This window comes from Triticum urartu, chromosome 6A, assembly GCF_056163025.1.
Source record: "Triticum urartu cultivar PI428250 chromosome 6A, HENAU_Tu73, whole genome shotgun sequence".
In the NCBI taxonomy this organism is placed as follows: Eukaryota; Viridiplantae; Streptophyta; class Magnoliopsida; order Poales; family Poaceae; genus Triticum; species Triticum urartu.
Window position 1 is genome coordinate 415,995,337 of NC_141878.1, and position 19,353 is coordinate 416,014,689.

General features: G+C 46.4%; 2 protein-coding genes across 6 annotated transcripts; one reads left to right on the forward strand and one right to left on the reverse strand.

Annotated features, from left to right (window-relative positions):
• Positions 1 to 10,477: 10,477 nt before the first annotated feature.
• On the reverse strand, positions 10,478 to 13,987 carry LOC147965476 (uncharacterized). The gene is made up of 3 exons (XM_087526804.1): positions 13,535 to 13,987; positions 12,358 to 12,429; positions 10,478 to 10,722 (listed from the first exon to the last, which is right to left on the reverse strand). Exons 1-3 carry the CDS (start codon positions 13,908 to 13,910, stop codon positions 10,634 to 10,636), a joined length of 537 nt encoding a protein of 178 aa, XP_087382930.1. The 5' UTR covers positions 13,911 to 13,987; the 3' UTR covers positions 10,478 to 10,633.
• Positions 13,988 to 17,022: 3,035 nt separating this feature from the next.
• On the forward strand, positions 17,023 to 18,889 carry LOC125516821 (putative allantoate deiminase). 5 transcript variants are annotated; one of them, XR_015608354.1, is made up of 3 exons: positions 17,023 to 17,632; positions 18,264 to 18,333; positions 18,432 to 18,889. XR_015608354.1 is itself a non-coding variant. In XM_087528164.1 (3 exons), exons 1-3 carry the CDS (start codon positions 17,618 to 17,620, stop codon positions 18,616 to 18,618), a joined length of 285 nt encoding a protein of 94 aa, XP_087384290.1. In that variant the 5' UTR covers positions 17,023 to 17,617; the 3' UTR covers positions 18,619 to 18,889. The 5 variants fall into 5 exon arrangements, 1 of the variants encoding a protein (XP_087384290.1); XR_015608353.1 differs by having other exon boundaries at positions 18,459 to 18,889; XM_087528164.1 differs by having other exon boundaries at positions 18,264 to 18,373; positions 18,459 to 18,889.
• The last annotated feature ends 464 nt before the right edge of the window (positions 18,890 to 19,353 follow it).

The following is a 19,353-nucleotide window of genomic DNA, read 5'->3' on the forward strand; positions in this document are numbered from 1 at the left end:
ACTCATCCAAAGTACTCGCAAGACTTACATCAGATCTAAACTAAGTATGCATTTGTATCAAAGGAATGGGTTGTATCTGTGGACTAAACTGCAGAATGCCAGAAGGGAAGGGGAAAGCCTAGCCTATCGAAGACTAGCATCTTCTGGAAACCAACATCTTGCACCAACAGGAGGGAGTAGAGTAACATAAAGTAAAGTGGCAGTAGAGTTATCAACCTCGGCCGGAGATCCTTTCTCGACTCCCTGCGAGAAAGCAATCCCAGAGCCATACTATCCAGTTATCATCTCATATCCAAGTCTCATCATCATCCAGTTCTCATCACAAGTATTCAGTTCTAGTTGTATCGATCAGGATACAACTCCAAGTGTCCGTTACCGTAGGACAGGCTATCGATAGATGTTTTCTTCCCTGCAGGGGTGCACCAACTTATCCACCACGCTCGATTAACTCCGGCCGGACACACTTTTCTGGGTCATGCCCGGCCTCGGCCAAACAATACGCCGCAACCTGACTTAAGCTTAATAGAGAGGCCAGCACGCCGGACTAAAACTATGCCCCCGGGGGTCATGGGCCATCTCCCCGGGAACTCCTGCACGTTGCGTGGGCGGCCAGTGAGCAGACCTAGCTACCTCCTTCAACAAGGCAGGCGCTTACACAGTCCAACCCGGCGCGCGCCGCTTAGTCGCTGACGTCTATTAAGCTTCGGCTGATGTATACGACGCAGAACGCCCATACTATGCCCACGTGATGGTTAGTGCTATCAGGCCAGAGGCCCCTCGGATCAAATATCCAAATCGTAGTGGATTAGGAACGCGCGGTAACGAGCAGAGACTCACGACCGATGTGACCCCGTCGCCACGTCTCGAGTACTTGCGGCAAGGGCTAAGAATGCCAGGCCACGCCTCGTAAGTATCTCGCGGGCACCTTCCAGGTCAACCCGACTCCACATCACTCGCAATTAAGCTCGCGCGGGTACCACTCAGGGTCGACCCGTCTTTAGTGACATGGTTCAGTGCAAAGTCATAGTAACCATAGTAACTGTGTGTCTAACACCAAGGGGAAAACCCGAGGAATCACCCCCGGTGAATTCCACTCGATGTTGTCATCAAGGTGAACGTAAGAGGATCCACCCTTGAGGTTCACGTTTGATGGGTTGCACGACAGAGCCGTAATGGAAGTGGTTAAGGAGGAAATCACCCTCGATGACCTCGACCGTAAAGCTACACTATGGAGATCTCATCAGGAGTGATGTAAGAGGTTCCACCCTCGGCACTCGATGGTAACTCTGCAGAGTCGTACAACTACGGGGGGTGATGTGCGGTATCGGGGCCTGGACGTCGATCACGTTGATCGAGTCATCGAACATAAAGCGGGTAACTGGGACAAGGTGGGGGTCACTCATGGATCACTAACCATCCTATACTAAGCAGTTTAGGATAAGCAGGTAAGGTATGAAAGCAGGTAACAACAACAGGCTATGCATTAGAGTAGGATCATTGATGATATCACAAACCATCGAGGGGCAGGGATGGTATTTCTAGCCATGAATTTGATTGACATTTCTGAAGAAGCCAAAGTGTTGACGGTGATCACGACAGATTTTGTCGAGAGACTCTAAGTGAAGGAAATATGCCCTAGAGGCAATAATAAAGTTATTATTTATTTCCTTATATCATGATAAATGTTTATTATTCATGCTAGAGTTGTATTAACCGGAAACATAATACATGTGTGAATACATAGACAAACAGAGTGTCACTAGTATGCCTCTACTTGACTAGCTCGTTAATCAAAGATGGTTATGTTTCCTAACCATGAACAAAGAGTTGTTATTTGATTAACGGGATCACATCATTAGGTGAATGATCTGATTGACATGACCCATTCCATTAGCTTAGCACCCGATCATTTAGTATGTTGCTATTGCTTTCTTCATGACTTATACATGTTCCTATGACTATGAGATTATGCAACTCCCGTTTGCCGGAGGAACACTTTATGTGCTACCAAACGTCACAACGTAAATGGGTGATTATAAAGGTGCTCTACAGGTTTCTCCAAAGGTACATGTTGGGTTGGCGTATTTCGAGATTAGGATTTGTCACTCCGATTGTCGGAGAGGTATCTCTGGGCCCTCTCGGTAATGCACATCACATAAGCCTTGCAAGCATTGCAACTAATGAGTTAGTTGCGAGATGATGTATTACGGAACGAGTAAAGAGACTTGCCGTAACGAGATTGAACTAGGTATTGAGATACCGATGATCGAATCTCTGGCAAGTAACATACCGATGACAAAGGGAACAACGTATGTTGTTATGCGGTCTGAGCGATAAAGATCTTCGTAGAATATGTAGGAGCCAATATGAGCATCCAGGTTCCGCTATTGGTTATTGACCGGAGACGTGTCTCGGTCATGTCTACATTGTTCTCGAACCCGTAGGGTCCGCACGCTTAAGGTTTCGATGACAGTTATATTATGAGTTTATGAGTTTTGATGTACCGAAGTTAGTTCGGAGTCCCGGATGTGATCACGGACATGACGAGGAGTCTCGAAATGGTCGAGACATAAAGATTGATATATTGGACGGCTATATTCGGACACCGGAAGTGTTCCGGGTGATTTCGGAGAAAACCGGAGAGCCGGAGGGTTACCGGAACCCCCCGGGAGAAGTAATGGGCCATATGGGCCTGAGTGGAAAGAGAGAGGGGCAGCCAAAGGTGGGCCGCGCGCCTCCTCCCCCCCGGTCCAAATTGGACTAGGAGAGGGGGGCGGCGCCCCCCTTTCCCTCTCCCTCCCCACTTCCTTCCCCCTCCTAGTAGGAGTCCTACTCCTACTAGGAGGAGGACTCCTCCTTGGCGCGCCTATAGGGCCGGCCGGCCTCCTCCCCTTGCTCCTTTATATACGGGGGCAGGGGGGCACCCCTAGACACACAAGTTGATCACGTGATCATATTCTTAGCCGTGTGCGGTGCCCCCTTCCACCATAGTCCTCGATAATATTGTAGCGGTGCTTAGGCGAAGCCCTGCGACGGTAGTGCATCAAGATCGTCACCAGGCCGTCGTGCTGACGGAACTCTTCCCCGACACTTTGCTGGATCGGAGTCCGGGGATCGTCATCGAGCTGAACGTGTGCTAGAACTCGGAGGTGCCGTAGTTTCGGTGCTTGATCGGTCGGGCCATGGAGACGTACGACTACATCAACCAAACGCTTCCGTTGTCGATCTACAAGGGTACGTAGATCACACTCTCCCCTCTTGTTGCTATGCATCGCCATGATCTTGCGTGTGCGTAGGAATTTTTTTGAAATTACTACGTTCCCCAACAGTGGCATCCGAGCCTAGGTTTTATATGTTGATGTTATATGCACGAGTAGAACACAAGTGAGTTGTGGGCGATATAAGTCATACTGCTTACCAGCATGTCATACTTTGGTTCGGCGGTATTGTTGGACGAAGCGGCCCAGAACGACATTACGCGTACGCTTACGCGAGACCGGTTCTCCCGACGTGCTTTGCACATAGGTGGCTTGCGGGTGACAGTTTCTCCAACTTTAGTTGAACCGAGTGTGGCTACGCCCGGTCCTTGCGAAGGTTAAAACAGCACCAACTTGATAAACTATCGTTGTGGTTTTGATGCGTAGGTAAGATTGGTTCTTTCTTAAGCCCGTAGCAGCCACGTAAAACTTGCAACAACAAAGTAGAGGACGTCTAACTTGTTTTTGCAGGGCATGTTGTGATGTGATATGGTCAAGACATGATGCTAAAATTTTATTGTATGAGATGATCATGTTTTGTAACCGAGTTATCGGCAACTGGCAGGAGCCATATGGTTGTCGCTTTATTGTATGCAATGCAATCGCGCTGTAATGCTTTACTTTATCACTAAGCGGTAGCGATAGTCATGGAAGCATAAGATTGGCAAGACGACAACGATGCTACGATGGAGATCAAGGTGTCGCACCGGTGACGATGGTGATCACGACGGTGCTTCGAAGATGGAGATCACAAGCACAAGATGATGATGGCCATATCATATCACTTATATTGATTGCATGTGATGTTTATCTTTTATGCATCTTATCTTGCTTTGATTGACGGTAGCATTATAAGATGATCTCTCACTAATTATCAAGAAGTGTTCTCCCTGAGTATGCACCGTTGCGAAAGTTCTTCGTGCTGAGACACCACGTGATGATCGGGTGTGATAGGCTCTACGTTCAAATACAATGGGTGCAAAACAGTTGCACACGCGGAATACTCAGGTTATACTTGACGAGCCAAGCATATACAGATATGGCCTCGGAACACGGAGACCGAAAGGTCGATCGTGAATCATATAGTAGATATGATCAACATAGTGATGTTCACCAATGAAACTACTCCATCTCACGTGATGATCGGACATGGTTTAGTTGATTTGGATCACGTAATCACTTAGAGGATTAGAGGGATGACTATCTAAGTGGGAGTTCTTTAAGTAAATTAATTGAACCTAAATTTATCATGAAACTTAGTACCTGATAGTATCTTTCTTGTTTATGCTTGATTGTAGATAGATGGCTCGTGTTGTTGTTCCGTTGAATTTTAATGCGTTCCTTGAGAAAGCAAAGTTGAAAAATGATGGTAGCAATTACACGGACTGGGTCCGTAACTTGAGGATTATCCTCATTGCTGCACAGAAGAATTACGCCCTGGAAGCACCGCTGGATGCCAAGCCTGCTGCTGGAGCAACACCAGATGTTATGAACGTCTGGCAGAGCAAAGCTGATGACTACTCGATAGTTCAGTGTGCCATGCTTTACGGCTTAGAATCGGGACTTCAACGACGTTTTGAACGTCATGGAGCATATGAGATGTTCCAGGAGTTGAAGTTAATATTTCAAGCAAATGCCCGGATTGAGAGATATGAAGTCTCCAATAAGTTCTATAGCTGCAAGATGGAGGAGAACAGTTCTGTCAGTGAGCATATACTCAAAATGTCTGGGTATAATAATCACTTGATTCAATTGGGAGTTAATCTTCCAGATGATTGCGTCATTGACAGAATTCTCCAATCACTGCCACCAAGCTACAAGAGCTTCGTGATGAACTATAATATGCAAGGGATGAATAAGACTGTTCCCGAGCTCTTCGCAATGCTGAAAGCTGCGGAGGTAGAAATCAAAAAAGGAGCATCAAGTGTTGATGGTCAACAAGACCACTAGTTTCAAGAAAAAGGGCAAAGGGAAGAAGAAGGGGAACTTCAAAAGGAACGGCAAGCAAGTTGCTACTCAGGAGAAGAAACCCAAACCTGGACCTAAGCCTGAAACTGAGTGCTTCTACTGCAAGCAGACTGGTCACTGGAAGCGGAACTACCCCAAGTATTTGGCGGATAAGAAGGATGGCAAGGTGAACAAAGGTATATGTGATATACATGTTATTGATGTGTACCTTACTAATGCTCGCAGTAGCACCTGGGTATTTGATACTGGTTCTGTTGCTAATATTTGCAACTCGAAACAGGGACTACGGATTAAGCAAAGATTGGCTAAGGACGAGGTGACGATGCGCGTGGGAAACGGTTCCAAAGTCGATGTGATCGCAGTCGGCACGCTACCTCTACATCTACCTTCAGGATTAATATTAGACCTAAATAATTGTTATTTGGTGCCAGCGTTAAGCATGAACATTATATCTTGATCTTGTTTGATGCGAGACGGCTATTCATTTAAATCTGAGAATAATGGTTGTTCTATTTATATGAGTAATATCTTTTATGGTCATGCACCCTTAAAGAGTGGTCTATTTTTATTGAATCTCGATAGTAGTGACACACATATTCATAGTGTTGAAGCCAAAAGATGCAGAGTTGATAATGATAGTGCAACTTATTTGTGGCACTATCGTTTAGGTCATATCGGTGTATAGCGCATGAAGAAACTCCATACTGATGGACTTTTGGAACCACTTGATTATGAATCACTTGGTACTTGCGAACCGTGCCTCATGGGCAACATGACTAAAACACCATTCTCCGGTACTATGGAGAGAGCAACAGATTTGTTGGAAATCATACATACAGATGTATGTGGTCCGATGAATATTGAGGCTCGTGGCAGATATCGTTATTTTCTCACCTTCACAGATGACTTAAGCAGATATGGGTATATCTACTTAATGAAACATAAGTCTGAAACGTTTGAAAAGTTCAAAGAATTTCAGAGTGAAGTTGAAAATCATCGTAACAAGAAAATAAAGTTTCTACGATCTGATCGTGGAGGAGAATATTTGAGTTACGAGTTTGGTGTACATTTGAAACAATGCGGAATAGTTTCGCAACTCACGCCACCCGGAACACCATAGCGTAATGGTGTGTCCGAATGTCATAATCGTACTTTACTAGATATGGTGCGATCTATGATGTCTCTTAATGATTTACCGCTATAGTTTTGGGGATACGCTCTAGAGACAGCCGCATTCACGTTAAATAGGGCACCATCAAAATCCGTTAAGACGACGCCGTATGAACTGTGGTTTGGAAAGAAACCAAAGTTGTCGTTTCTGAAAGTTTGGGGCTGCGATGCTTATGTGAAAAAGCTTCAACCTGATAAGCTCGAACCCAAATCGGAGAAATGTGTCTTCATAGGATATCCAAAGGAAACTATTGGATACACCTTCTATCACAGATCCAAAGGCAAGACTTTTGTTGCTAAATTCGGAAACTTTCTGGAGAAGGAGTTTCTCTCGAAAGAAGTGAGTGGGAGGAAAGTAGAACTTGACGAGGTAACTGTACCTGCTCCCTTATTGGAAAGTAATGCATCACAGAAAACTGTTTCAGTGACACCTACACGAGTTAGTGAGGAAGCTAATGATGATGATCATGAAACTTCAGAACAAGATACTACTGAACCTCGTAGATCAACCAGAGTGAGATCCACGCCAGAGTGGTACGGTAATCCTGTTCTAGAAGTCATGCTACTAGATCATGATGAACCTACATACTATGAAGAAGCGATGGTGAGCCCAGATTCCGCAAAATGGCTTGAAGCCATGAAATCTGAGATGGGATCCATGTATGAGAACAAAGTATGGACTTTGGTTGACTTACCCGATGATCGGCAAGCAATTGAGAATAAATGGATCTTCAAGAAGACTGACGCTGACGGTAATATTACTGTCTACAAAGCTCGACTTGTCGCAAAAGGTTTTCGGCAAGTTCAAGGGATTGACTACGATGAGACCTTCTCACCCGTAGCGATGCTTAAGTCTGTCCGAATCATGTTAGCAATTGCCGCATTTTATGATTATGAAATTTGGCAGATGGATGTCAAAACTGCATTCCTGAATGGATTTCTGGAAGAAGAGTTGTATATGATGCAACCAGAAGGTTTTGTCGATCCAAAAGGGAGCTAACAAAGTGTGCAAGCTCTAGCGATCCATTTATGGACTGGTGCAAGCCTCTCGGAGTTGGAATAAACGCTTTCATAGTGTGATCAAAGCATTTGGTTTTATACAGACTTTTGGAGAAGCCTGTATTTACATGAAAGTGAGTGGGAGCTCTGTAGCATTTCTGATATTATATATGGATAACATATTACTAATTGGAAATGATATAGAATTTCTGGATAGCATAAAGGGATACTTGAATAAGAGTTTTTCAATGAAAGACCTCGGTGAAGCTGCTTACATATTAGGCATTAAGATCTATAGAGATAGATCAAGACGCTTAATTGGACTTTCACAAAGCACATACCTTGACAAAGTTTTGAAGAAGTTCAAAATGGATCAAGCAAAGAAAGGGTTCTTGCCTGTGTTACAAGGTGTGAAGTTGAGTAAGACTCAATGCCCGACCACTGCAGAAGATAGAGAGAAAATGAAAGATGTTCCCTATGCTTCAGCCATAGGCTCTATCATGTATGCAATGCTGTGTACTAGACCTGATGTGTGCCTTGCTATAAGTCTAGCAGGGAGGTACCAAAGTGATCTAGGAGTAGATCACTGGACAGCGGTCAAGAACATCCTGAAATACCTGAAAAGGACTAAGGATATGTTTCTCATATATGGAGGTGACAAAGAGCTCATCGTAAAAGGTTACGTTGATGCAAGCTTTGACACTGATCCGGACGATTCTAAATCGCAAACCGGATACATGTTTACATTAAACGGTGGAGCTGTCAGTTGGTGCAGTTCTAAACAAAGCGTTGTAGCGGGATCTACATGTGAAGCGGAGTACATAGCTGCTTCGGAAGCAGCAAATGAAGGAGTCTGGATGAAGGAGTTCATATCCGATCTAGGTGTCATACCTAGTGCATCGGGTCCAATGAAAATCTTTTGTGACAATACTGGTGCAATTGCCTTGGCAAAGGAATCCAGATTTCACAAGAGAACTAAGCACATCAAGAGACGCTTCAATTCCATCCGGGATCTAGTCCAGGTGGGAGACATAGAGATTTGCAAGATACATACGGATCTGAATGTTGCAGACCCGTTGACTAAGCCTCTTCCACGAGCAAAACATGATCAACACCAAAGCTCCATGGGTGTTAGAATCATTACTGTGTAATCTAGATTATTGACTCTAGTGCAAGTGGGAGACTGAAGAAAATATGCCCTAGAGGCAATAATAAAGTTATTATTTATTTCCTTATATCATGATAAATGTTTATTATTCATGCTAGAGTTGTATTAACCGGAAACATAATACATGTGTGAATACATAGACAAACAGAGTGTCACTAGTATGCCTCTACTTGACTAGCTCGTTAATCAAAGATGGTTATGTTTCCTAACCATGAACAAAGAGTTGTTATTTGATTAACAGGATCACATCATTAGGTGAATGATCTGATTGACATGACCCATTCCATTAGCTTAGCACCCGATCATTTAGTATGTTGCTATTGCTTTCTTCATGACTTATACATGTTCCTATGACTATGAGATTATGCAACTCCCGTTTGCCGGAGGAACACTTTGTGTGCTACCAAATGTCACAACGTAAATGGGTGATTATAAAGGTGCTCTACAGGTTTCTCCAAAGGTACATGTTGGGTTGGCGTATTTCGAGATTAGGATTTGTCACTCCGATTGTCGGAGAGGTATCTCTGGGCCCTCTCGGTAATGCACATCACATAAGCCTTGCAAGCATTGCAACTAATGAGTTAGTTGCGAGATGATGTATTACGGAACGAGTAAAGAGACTTGCCGTAACAAGATTGAACTAGGTATTGAGATACCGATGATCGGATCTCTGGCAAGTAACATACCGATGACAAAGGGAACAACGTATGTTGTTATGCGGTCTGAGCGATAAAGATCTTCGTAGAATATGTAGGAGCCAATATGAGCATCCAGGTTCCGCTATTGGTTATTGACCGGAGACGTCTCTCGGTCATGTCTACATTGTTCTCGAACCCGTAGGGTCCGCACGCTTAAGGTTTCGATGACAGTTATATTATGAGTTTATGAGTTTTGATGTACCGAAGTTAGTTCGGAGTCCCGGATGTGATCACGGACATGACGAGGAGTCTCGAAATGGTCGAGACATAAAGATTGATATATTGGACGGCTATATTCGGACACCGGAAGTGTTCCGGGTGATTTCGGAGAAAACCGGAGAGCCGGAGGGTTACCGGAACCCCCCGGGAGAAGTAATGGGCCATATGGGCCTGAGTGGAAAGAGAGAGGGGCAGCCAAAGGTGGGCCGCGCGCCTCCTCCCCCCCGGTCCAAATTGGACTAGGAGAGGGGGGGCGGCGCCCCCCTTTCCCTCTCCCTCCCCACTTCCTTCCCCCTCCTAGTAGGAGTCCTACTCCTACTAGGAGGAGGACTCCTCCTTGGCGCGCCTATAGGGCCGGCCGGCCTCCTCCCCTTGCTCCTTTATATACGGGGGCAGGGGGGCACCCCTAGCCACACAAGTTGATCACGTGATCATATTCTTAGCCGTGTGCGGTGCCCCCTTCCACCATAGTCCTCGATAATATTGTAGCGGTGCTTAGGCGAAGCCCTGCGACGGTAGTGCATCAAGATCGTCACCACGCGGTCGTGCTGACGGAACTCTTCCCCGACACTTCTGGTGAAGCAGGCAGTCATCGGTAATGTCGGGGCTCTCTAGGAGGAAGTGGGTACGAGAACCTAATGTCGGAGTTAGTAAAATGTTTAACCTGAATAGAAGAGAGATCAGAATCCCAGAGTATAGACGAGGAGTAAAAGATCCTAATACCACCCAATGGCGATGTGGGCCCGTAAGACACATGCCAATGTTAGTAAAAGTTTTTCAGTGACTAGACTCAACTTCGGCCAAGGAGTTGGAAAGGGGGCTACCTACAGGCAGTCGGCTCTGATACCAACTTGTGACGCCCTCGATTCAATCGTACACTAATCATACACGCAAATGCGTACGATCAAGATCAAGGACTCATAGGAAGATATCACAACACAACTCTAGACACAAATTAAAATAATACAAGCTTTATATTACAAGCCAGGGGCCTCGAGGGCTCGAATACATAAGCTCGAATACACAAGAGTCAGCGGAAGCAACAATATCTTAGTACAAACATAGGTTATACAAGATTGCCTTAAGAAGGCTAGCATAAAAGCAACAATGATCGAAAAGGCAAGGCCTCCTGTCTGGGAGCCTCCTAACTACTCCTAGTCATCGGGGGTCTTCACGTAGTAGTAGGCATCCTCCGGGTAGTAGTAGTCATCGGTGGCGTCGTCTGGCTCCTGGGCTCCGTCATCTGGTCGCAACAATCGGGTATGGGGGAAAAGAAGTAGCAAAGCGACCGTGAGTACTCATCCAAAGTACTCGCAAGACTTACATCAGATCTAAACTAAGTATGCATTTGTATCAAAGGAATGGGTTGTATCTGTGGACTAAACTGCAGAATGCCAGAAGGGAAGGGGAAAGCCTAGCCTATCGAAGACTAGCATCTTCTGGAAACCAACATCTTGCACCAACAGGAGGGAGTAGAGTAACATAAAGTAAAGTGGCAGTAGAGTTATCAACCTCGGCCGGAGATCCTTTCTCGACTCCCTGCGAGAAAGCAATCCCAGAGCCATACTATCCAGTTATCATCTCATATCCAAGTCTCATCATCATCCAGTTCTCATCACAAGTATTCAGTTCTAGTTGTATCGATCAGGATACAACTCCAAGTGTCCGTTACCGTAGGACAGGCTATCGATAGATGTTTTCTTCCCTGCAGGGGTGCACCAACTTATCCACCACGCTCGATTAACTCCGGTCGGACACACTTTTCTGGGTCATGCCCGGCCTCGGCCAAACTATACGCCGCAACCTGACTTAAGCTTAATAGAGAGGCCAGCACGCCGGACTAAAACTATGCCCCCGGGGGTCATGGGCCATCTCCCCGGGAACTCCTGCACGTTGCGTGGGCGGCCAGTGAGCAGACCTAGCTACCTCCTTCAACAAGGCAGGCGCTTACACAGTCCAACCCGGCGCGCGCCGCTTAGTCGCTGACGTCTATTAAGCTTCGGTTGATGTATACGACGCAGAACGCCCATACTATGCCCACGTGATGGTTAGTGCTATCAGGCCAGAGGCCCCTCGGATCAAATATCCAAATCGTAGTGGATTAGGAACGCGCGGTAACGAGCAGAGACTCACGACCGATGTGACCCCGTCGCCACGTCTCGAGTACTTGCGGCAAGGGCTAAGAATGCCCGGCCACGCCTCGTAAGTATCTCGCGGGCACCTTCCAGGTCAACCCGACTCCACATCACTCGCAATTAAGCTCGCGCGGGTACCACTCAGGGTTGACCCGTCTTTAGTGACATGGTTCAGTGCAAAGTCATAGTAACCATAGTAACTGTGTGTCTAACACCAAGGGGAAAACCCGAGGAATCACCCCCGGTGAATTCCACTCGATGTTGTCATCAAGGTGAACGTAAGAGGATCCACCCTTGAGGTTCACGTTTGATGGGTTGCACGACAGAGCCGTAATGGAAGTGGTTAAGGAGGAAATCACCCTCGATGACCTCGACCGTAAAGCTACACTACGGAGATCTCATCAGGAGTGATGTAAGAGGTTCCACCCTCGGCACTCGATGGTAACTCTGCAGAGTCGTACAACTACGGGGGGTGATGTGCGGTGTCGGGGCCTGGACGTCGATCACGTTGATCGAGTCATCGAACATAAAGCGGGGCAACTGGGACAAGGTGGGGGTCACTCATGGATCACTAACCATCCTATACTAAGCAGTTTAGGATAAGCAGGTAAGGTATGAAAGCAGGTAACAACAACAGGCTATGCATTAGAGTAGGATCATACAGAAAGCAGTAGCAGTTCTAATGCAAGCATGAGAGGGAAAGAAATGGGCGATATCAGAATGCTCAAGGGGGGTTTGCTTGCCTGGTTGCTCTGGCAAGGAGGGGTCGTCGGGGATGTAGTCGTACTCAGTCGCATCAACGTCGGTCTCGGGGTCTACCGGAGAAGAAGAGGGGGGAGAAACAGTAAATACGGGGCAAACAAGCATCACAAAATATAACAAGGCAAATCGCGGTGCCAGGTGTGAGCTAACGCAGTACTAGGCGATACTGGCGAAGGGGGGAAACATCCGGGAAGGTTTTCCCGGTTCCGGACGTCTGTTAGACAGATGAACCGGAGGGGAAAAGTTTAAGGTTTGCTATGCTAGAGACGTGTGATAGACGAACGGAGGGCGTATTCGGATTCGTCTCGTCGTTCTTAGCAACTTTCATGTATAAAGTTTTTCGATCCGAGCTACGGTTTATTTACTATGATTTTTACAAGTTTAAAATGGTTTCTAAAATTATTATTAACTAAAAGGTAAATATTGCATCAGCATGACATCATCAGTCAACAGTGACCATTGGCTGGTCAAACAGGGCAGTGGGGCCCGGTCTGTCATAGACACATTTTAACTAAACATGTTTAATTAGACTAATATGCAATTAGGTTAATTAAACATAATTAATTAGGGTTAATTAACAGGGTTAATTAATTAAATTATTTTTATTTTTATTTATACATATTTTGTTTTGTTTTGCTTTCAGGGCATGGGCCCGCTCGGTCAGTGGCACATGGCCTTACTAGGCGGGCGTAAGGGGCGCTGTGTGCGGGGCGAACCCGCCTGGGCACCCGCCCAACTCAGTCGCGGCTTCGAGCGGCGCGGCGCGCGCGGGCCAGAGGGGGCGAGGCCCGACGAGGCAGGCGCCAGGAGGGGCGCGGTGGTGACCGGGGCGACCGGTGGAGAGGCGGGGCCACCGGGCCGTCGCGAGTGAGGCGGGGGAAGAGGGAAGAGCGGCAGCAGGGGACGCGCGGGTCCGTGCGGCACCGGGAGGCGGCGACGCTGGCACGACGGAGCGCGGTCAGCGGGGCGGCGGGCGATTGAAGTAGCAGGCGGCGAGCCCCGACGCAGCTGGGAAGCACCCTGGCGGGCGCGGCGAGCGACGTTCGGGTGAGCTATGGGGACGGCGGCACTGCGCGAGTTCGAGCAAACCAGAGAGCAGGGCGAGGCCTACGACAGTAATCGAGGGAAGGGAGAGGGGGAGCAGCCGCGAGAGCTCACAGGGGAGGTCGGGGCGACTCGGGAAGGTGGAGGGGGCGGCGAGGGTTGAGGAGGCCGGCGGGGAGGAGGACGAGGACGGGGCGACGACCAACGACGGCGCTCGGGTCGGGGGTGACGAGGTCGGGGCGGCGAGCGTTAGGGCGCGTCGTGGAGGAGGCGAGGCGGTGAGGCGATCCGGCGACAGAGCCCGACGCGTCGAGGCGGCGGGCCGCGACCACGGCGGGATGGAGCAAACGGCGGGGCGGCGTCGGGGAAGGGCGCTGGCGTCAGGGGCGCTAGGTGGCGCGGGATCGAGCGATGCCGCGCGGGAGGAGAGGGGGCGCGGGGTCGAGGTGGTGGCGAGGAGAGCGACGGTGATGGGGTCGGGGTGGTTCATCCGATCCCGATCCAGATCGGGTCGGGTTGGGGAGAGGAGCGAGGGGGATCGAGGGGATCGTGCGGGAGTAGGAGTGGGGCGACGTGGGTTAGGTCACAGGGTAGTGAGGGGGGGGGGGGTTATGGGAGGTGGGTGGTCGGTTGGGCCTGGCCAGGTGGGTTGGGCCGACTTGGGTGGGCCAAGGCCCAAGGAAGGTAGGGGCACTCTCTCTCTCTCTCATCTCTTCTTTTACTTTTTTTAAAGAAAACAACTTTTCTGTTGTCTTTTATTTTCAGAAAGCAAAATAGTTTTATAAAAAACTAATCTTGCACCTAAAATACCATTTTAACTTAGTCCACTGCTATAATTAACTTGGCACAAAATTAAAGTAGTTTAGTATTTTTACCAATTAGAAAGGCAATAAAATTATCGACTAGGACACTGTTTTATTTAGTTTAGGGCAGTGAAACACCTTATAAAAATGTTGATTCACCACCAATAGTAACCGATGAATATTTGCCACAAGAAGAACATTTTAGCTCTCATGTTTGTGAAAGTTTGAATTTCACTTAGTAATGGAATTTGAATTCAAGTGGAAATTGAAATGAGATAGGATCAAAGATGATCATGCATTGTTTAGCCAAAAAGATTAGATTAAACCCAGGGGTTTACTGTAGCATGATACTCGGGGTGTTACAAAGTGTTAACCCGGTACGGGAATCTGTATCACTACTTCGAAAAGTGAGGTCGAGCTACCACATGGGTGACATGTACTCGCCTTGAGCTCGACAACAGTATTATAAGGCAAAAGGAATGTTGCATATGACACATTGTCGAGGTTTATCAAATGACTTTACGCATGCACGAGAATTGGCACGTTTTTCTAGGAGCCGCTACCAATGACTTGGGTTGTGTTCATGTGTACGTGAACCCATAGGATGTAACAGCCCATGTGCCACTTAAGGGGCAGCAGCCCATTCAAATTAGATTCGAGTGGAAAATGAGTGTAGGCTCCTAGAGGGCCTCAAGTGTTGAGACCACCTTGGAGGCATATATAAAGGAGAGTGAGCGCACCACTTAGGGTTGATATTTCCCCCCTCCACAGCTGCTGCCACTTCACATGCCTCCGTATCACGCGACTGGACTTAGCAGTCCGCCACCCAATGCTGCTCCTCGTACGTGTGGATACCTTGGAGGCATCGCATCTGTGGTTCTAGGACAAACCGTTCGAGGGAACCGCAAGGAGCCATTAGACGGATCCGCGAGGAGCTGTTCGCGAGAGATCGGCTACACAAGGACGAGACAACTCTTTTGATCGACTACGTTCATCACCAACTCTACTTCCGTTGTGGTGAATGCGCATCTAGTGGTAAATTTGATCCCGTGATCTATTTCTAGCAGCATGTTCTTGGGTGTGCGATAGAAACTTTTTTATTTTGGGCTAGCGTAGCGTACCGCATGTTACAACAGTGGAATCGGATCCTACGTTGTGTGGTGATAGATTCGGTGATTGAATATGAGATATGTAGATTGGTTCAGGTGCAGATCGATGAGATCAGCCTTGAATGTAGGTATTGAAGGTTGGTTTCGTGATATTGTTTCCCTGATCATGATGTGGGGGTCTGATAACCCACAAGTATAGGGGATCAATCGTAGCCCTTTTGATAAGTAAGAGTATCGAAACCAATGAGGAGCAGAAGGAATTGATAGGCGGTTTTCAGTAAGGTATTCTCTACAAATGTTGTAAGATAATTTTGATATCAAGATAATTGGTAACAAGTAACAAAAGTAGCAAGGTGCAGCAAGGTGGCCAATCCTTAATGTTGCTACGGAAACCCAATGGGCATGTCCCCATATAAAATGGTTTATGGAAAAGCATGTCATTTACCTCTTGTGTTAGAACATAAGGCTTAATGGGCAATTAAAGAATTTAATTATGATTTCAAACTTGCCGGTGAAAAGAGATTATTTGATGTTAGCTCGCTGGATGAGTGGAGAATACAAGCTTACGAGAATGCTAAGTTATTTGAAGAAATGGTTAAAAGTTGGCTCGATAAAAGAATCCAAAAGCGAGAATTTAATGTAGGTGCTAAAGTTATGTTGTACAATTTTTACTATAGATTTTTTGTAGATAAGCTTCTCTCCAAATGGGAAGGTCCTTATATCGTCGAAGAATTTTATCGCTCCAAAGCCACCAAGATCAACAATGCCGAAGGCACAATTCCAAAGGTCGTTAATGGGCAACAAATTAAACATTATATTGTAGGTACCCCATTAACGTTGAAACCAATATTATTCAAGAAACTACTCCAAAGGAATATCTAAAATTCTAAATGAAACCTTCCGGAGCACTCCAGAATCCTGAAAAACGAATAGGTATGTGATACCGTAAGTAAACTGACTCCAAAAATTACATAAAAATACTTTTTGTTCGTTTCAGAATATATAAGAATTATGAAAAATAAAAAATAGTAAGGAAAGTTCATGAGGAGGCCGCAAGCTTCGGTAGCCCCCCGCCCCTGGGGCGCGCCATCCAAGCTTGTGGGGCCCTCGTAGACCTTCCCGACTCTGTATTCTTCCCAAAGATTTGTCCTGCAAGGGAAAAATCATTATATATATATATATATAATGCCATTATTCTGATCCTGGAATCAAAATAGTTATTTGGATCATAGCGCTCTATATAGGGGCGATGAGGTGTTCCTGAGATCGGAGCGTCCAAATGAAAAAAAACAAGCACGCCCATCCCTCCCCGTCGCCCAGCTCCCACGCCGCCTCCCGAATCCTCGTGACCAAACCGCCCGCCCACCTCCGGCCACCGCCCATCCGGCTCCGGTGTGCCTCCCGCCGTCGACGCCCGCCCCAGCACCTCCTCTCTACCCCGCTTCCTGCCGCCTCCTGCCCTTCCTCTTGAATCAGCCGCCATCTTCGAAATCCCGACGACCGAGGCCCGGCCAACCACCCGCCGCTGCCCACCTGCGCCGGCGCCGCCCCGGATCCCCATCCGGGAGGGATCCCATGCAGGTCTCCCCACCATGCTCCTGCAGGTCGATTGCGCCGCCGCACAAAGTTCACCGGCCAAAGCTGGGGCCGGACCCGTCGTCGATGCGTCACCTCGGTCCAAGGCCGCCTGCGCCTGGTGGTTGGACGGGCCTCCCGCCGGCGCCGCCCCTGCATCTATCTGATTCGGCTGTCCAAGGCCACATGCGCGCTGCTGCTAGGCCACGCACTGTTGTGTGCCTCCTCTTCCAAGGCCACTCCCTTTGGATCGGGGCCAGATCCTCGTGCGTGTGCAGCCATTCCAACTGCATCGGGCAGTGCTCTCGCTGTAACAATACTTGGACTGCTTAGAATCTTCCATTTGCGTGCTTCAACTCTGCAATTGATGCATCTCCTGCGACTGACTAGTCCCCTGGTCCCTGCTTCTTTGGAGATAATCTTCATATAAGTTTTGTGAAAGCTATGCTCTTGGATCTGTACACAAATGTATACTATTACGCTGCTGCTCCTCAATGATATTAACTTACCCAGACTCCCAAATCACAAAGAAAGCAGAAGTTCGGGTTCTATCGAGCTACAAGTTCAGAGTTTCTCCCTTCTCTGAATAATTCAGATTTCTGCACCTGCATAAGCGTGTAGTAATTTCCCTTATACAAGTATGACGTCTAGTTCAGTTGCAAAACACCATCTTTTTTTGTTTTTGTTGTCGTACTTCTGCTACTTGAGAGATGGATACCACTAAGGTAAGCTGTCAACTTCTACGTATGCACTATGCACTAAAAACTTATTGCTCACAGGTGCACGATGACTCACATGCGTCTCACAAATACGACACCAATCTGCACTGAACTTGCCCTTGTCTTGTGTATTTAATTTCACTACTTCAGAGTGCTTTAATAGTTATTGTTCACTAGTTGCTTCTAGTCAGCATAATCCATCGGGATGTTTTTTTCTTTGTTTTACTAAATGACATTAGCAAAGTTTTAACTTTTAGCAGTGTCTATTGCCTAATTGTTTTAGATCTAACTTTTGCGGTGCTGATTAGATAAGTAGGGATGAGGTCTGCTGCTATTTTAATGAGATAACCAGACAAGCTACAAAGATAGATGTAGGCCAGAAGGAATCTAGTTTTAATAGTGTTTCGCTAAACGTTTGTCCCTTCCCATGCTAATCTTGACGAAGACGTGTACATGGCTAATCGCTTGGCTTTCGTTATTCTAGCTGTCTTTTATATTCAGGATTCATATCCTGTTAGATGTCATGTGTTTTGACTTATCATGGCATAGTCTTTATATCACAGATATGCATTATGAATGTCTGAACATATCACCATGACAGAGCATGGTGCTCATTTTCTGCTTGGTTTTACCTCAGGTGATTGCATTCAGCGATGAGGAGGGCGTTAGATTTCAGACAATGTTTCTGGGAAGCGCCGCTGTAGCTGGTATTCTACTTGAATCAATTTTGCAATTATCTGACAAGAGGTTGCCCTTTTTGCATAAACAACCCGGACTATGTTTTGAAAACGGTTTGCTGATGCAGTCTATATGTTGCATTCAACTTCTTCAGTGGCACTAACGTTCAAGAGGCTCTTCGGCTGAACTCCTTCGAGGCTAGCGTTGATGCTCTTGGTCAAGTCAAGTACAGCCTGGAGTCTTATTCAGAATTAGAAGTTCAAAAGAAGAGTTCCATGAAAGTCAAAATCAAGAAAGAGCATTATGAAGTATAATTACTAATAAGACTAGTGTGTTTGGTGCGTGCGTGCGGACTGTGATGTATCCTGTGTGTGTGCTCACTTTGTGGGTGCTCATGCGTTTGCATGTGTGTTGTGAGCTCACATGTGTGCACTCAGATTTTTTTCTTTTGTTGAGCATTCGTGTGTGCTCTTGTATGTGTGTGTGTGTGTGTGTGTGTGTGTGTGTGTGTTGCTATGTCCTCCAGTGTGTGTGTGGTCTTAATACATGTTCACAAAAAAGGTTGCCTATCTAAAAAACTTACAACTTTTATATTTGTCCATCTCTCGGTGAATTAAAAAAATAGACACTCACTTTTCAAAATGTAGAAGCTTGCTCACTAAATAAATAGAAATATGCTTTGACAAACAATAAAAAAATAGTTTGCACAAGTTTGGGATCTTAGAGAATAAAAGATCAGGAAGTTTAGAAAACACAAATGAAAATGTTCGAAAACCAAACATGGGGTGGTTTGCAATAAAAAAAGTTCAGGGGCATTCCTCACACAATTTTTTTTCAATAAAAGGATTAATTCGAAATTTATGAAAAAATCAAATTATTTTCCTATACTAAAGCATAAAAAGCAAGAAGTTCAAATTTTTTAAAACAGATCAGTTCAAAATTTATAAAAGAAATGAATTTTCCCGTTTCTAAAAAAAATGAGAAGTTCAGAATAAATTAACGGAGCAGTTCAATGATTACTAAAAACTCAGATTTGTAACCGCTACTAA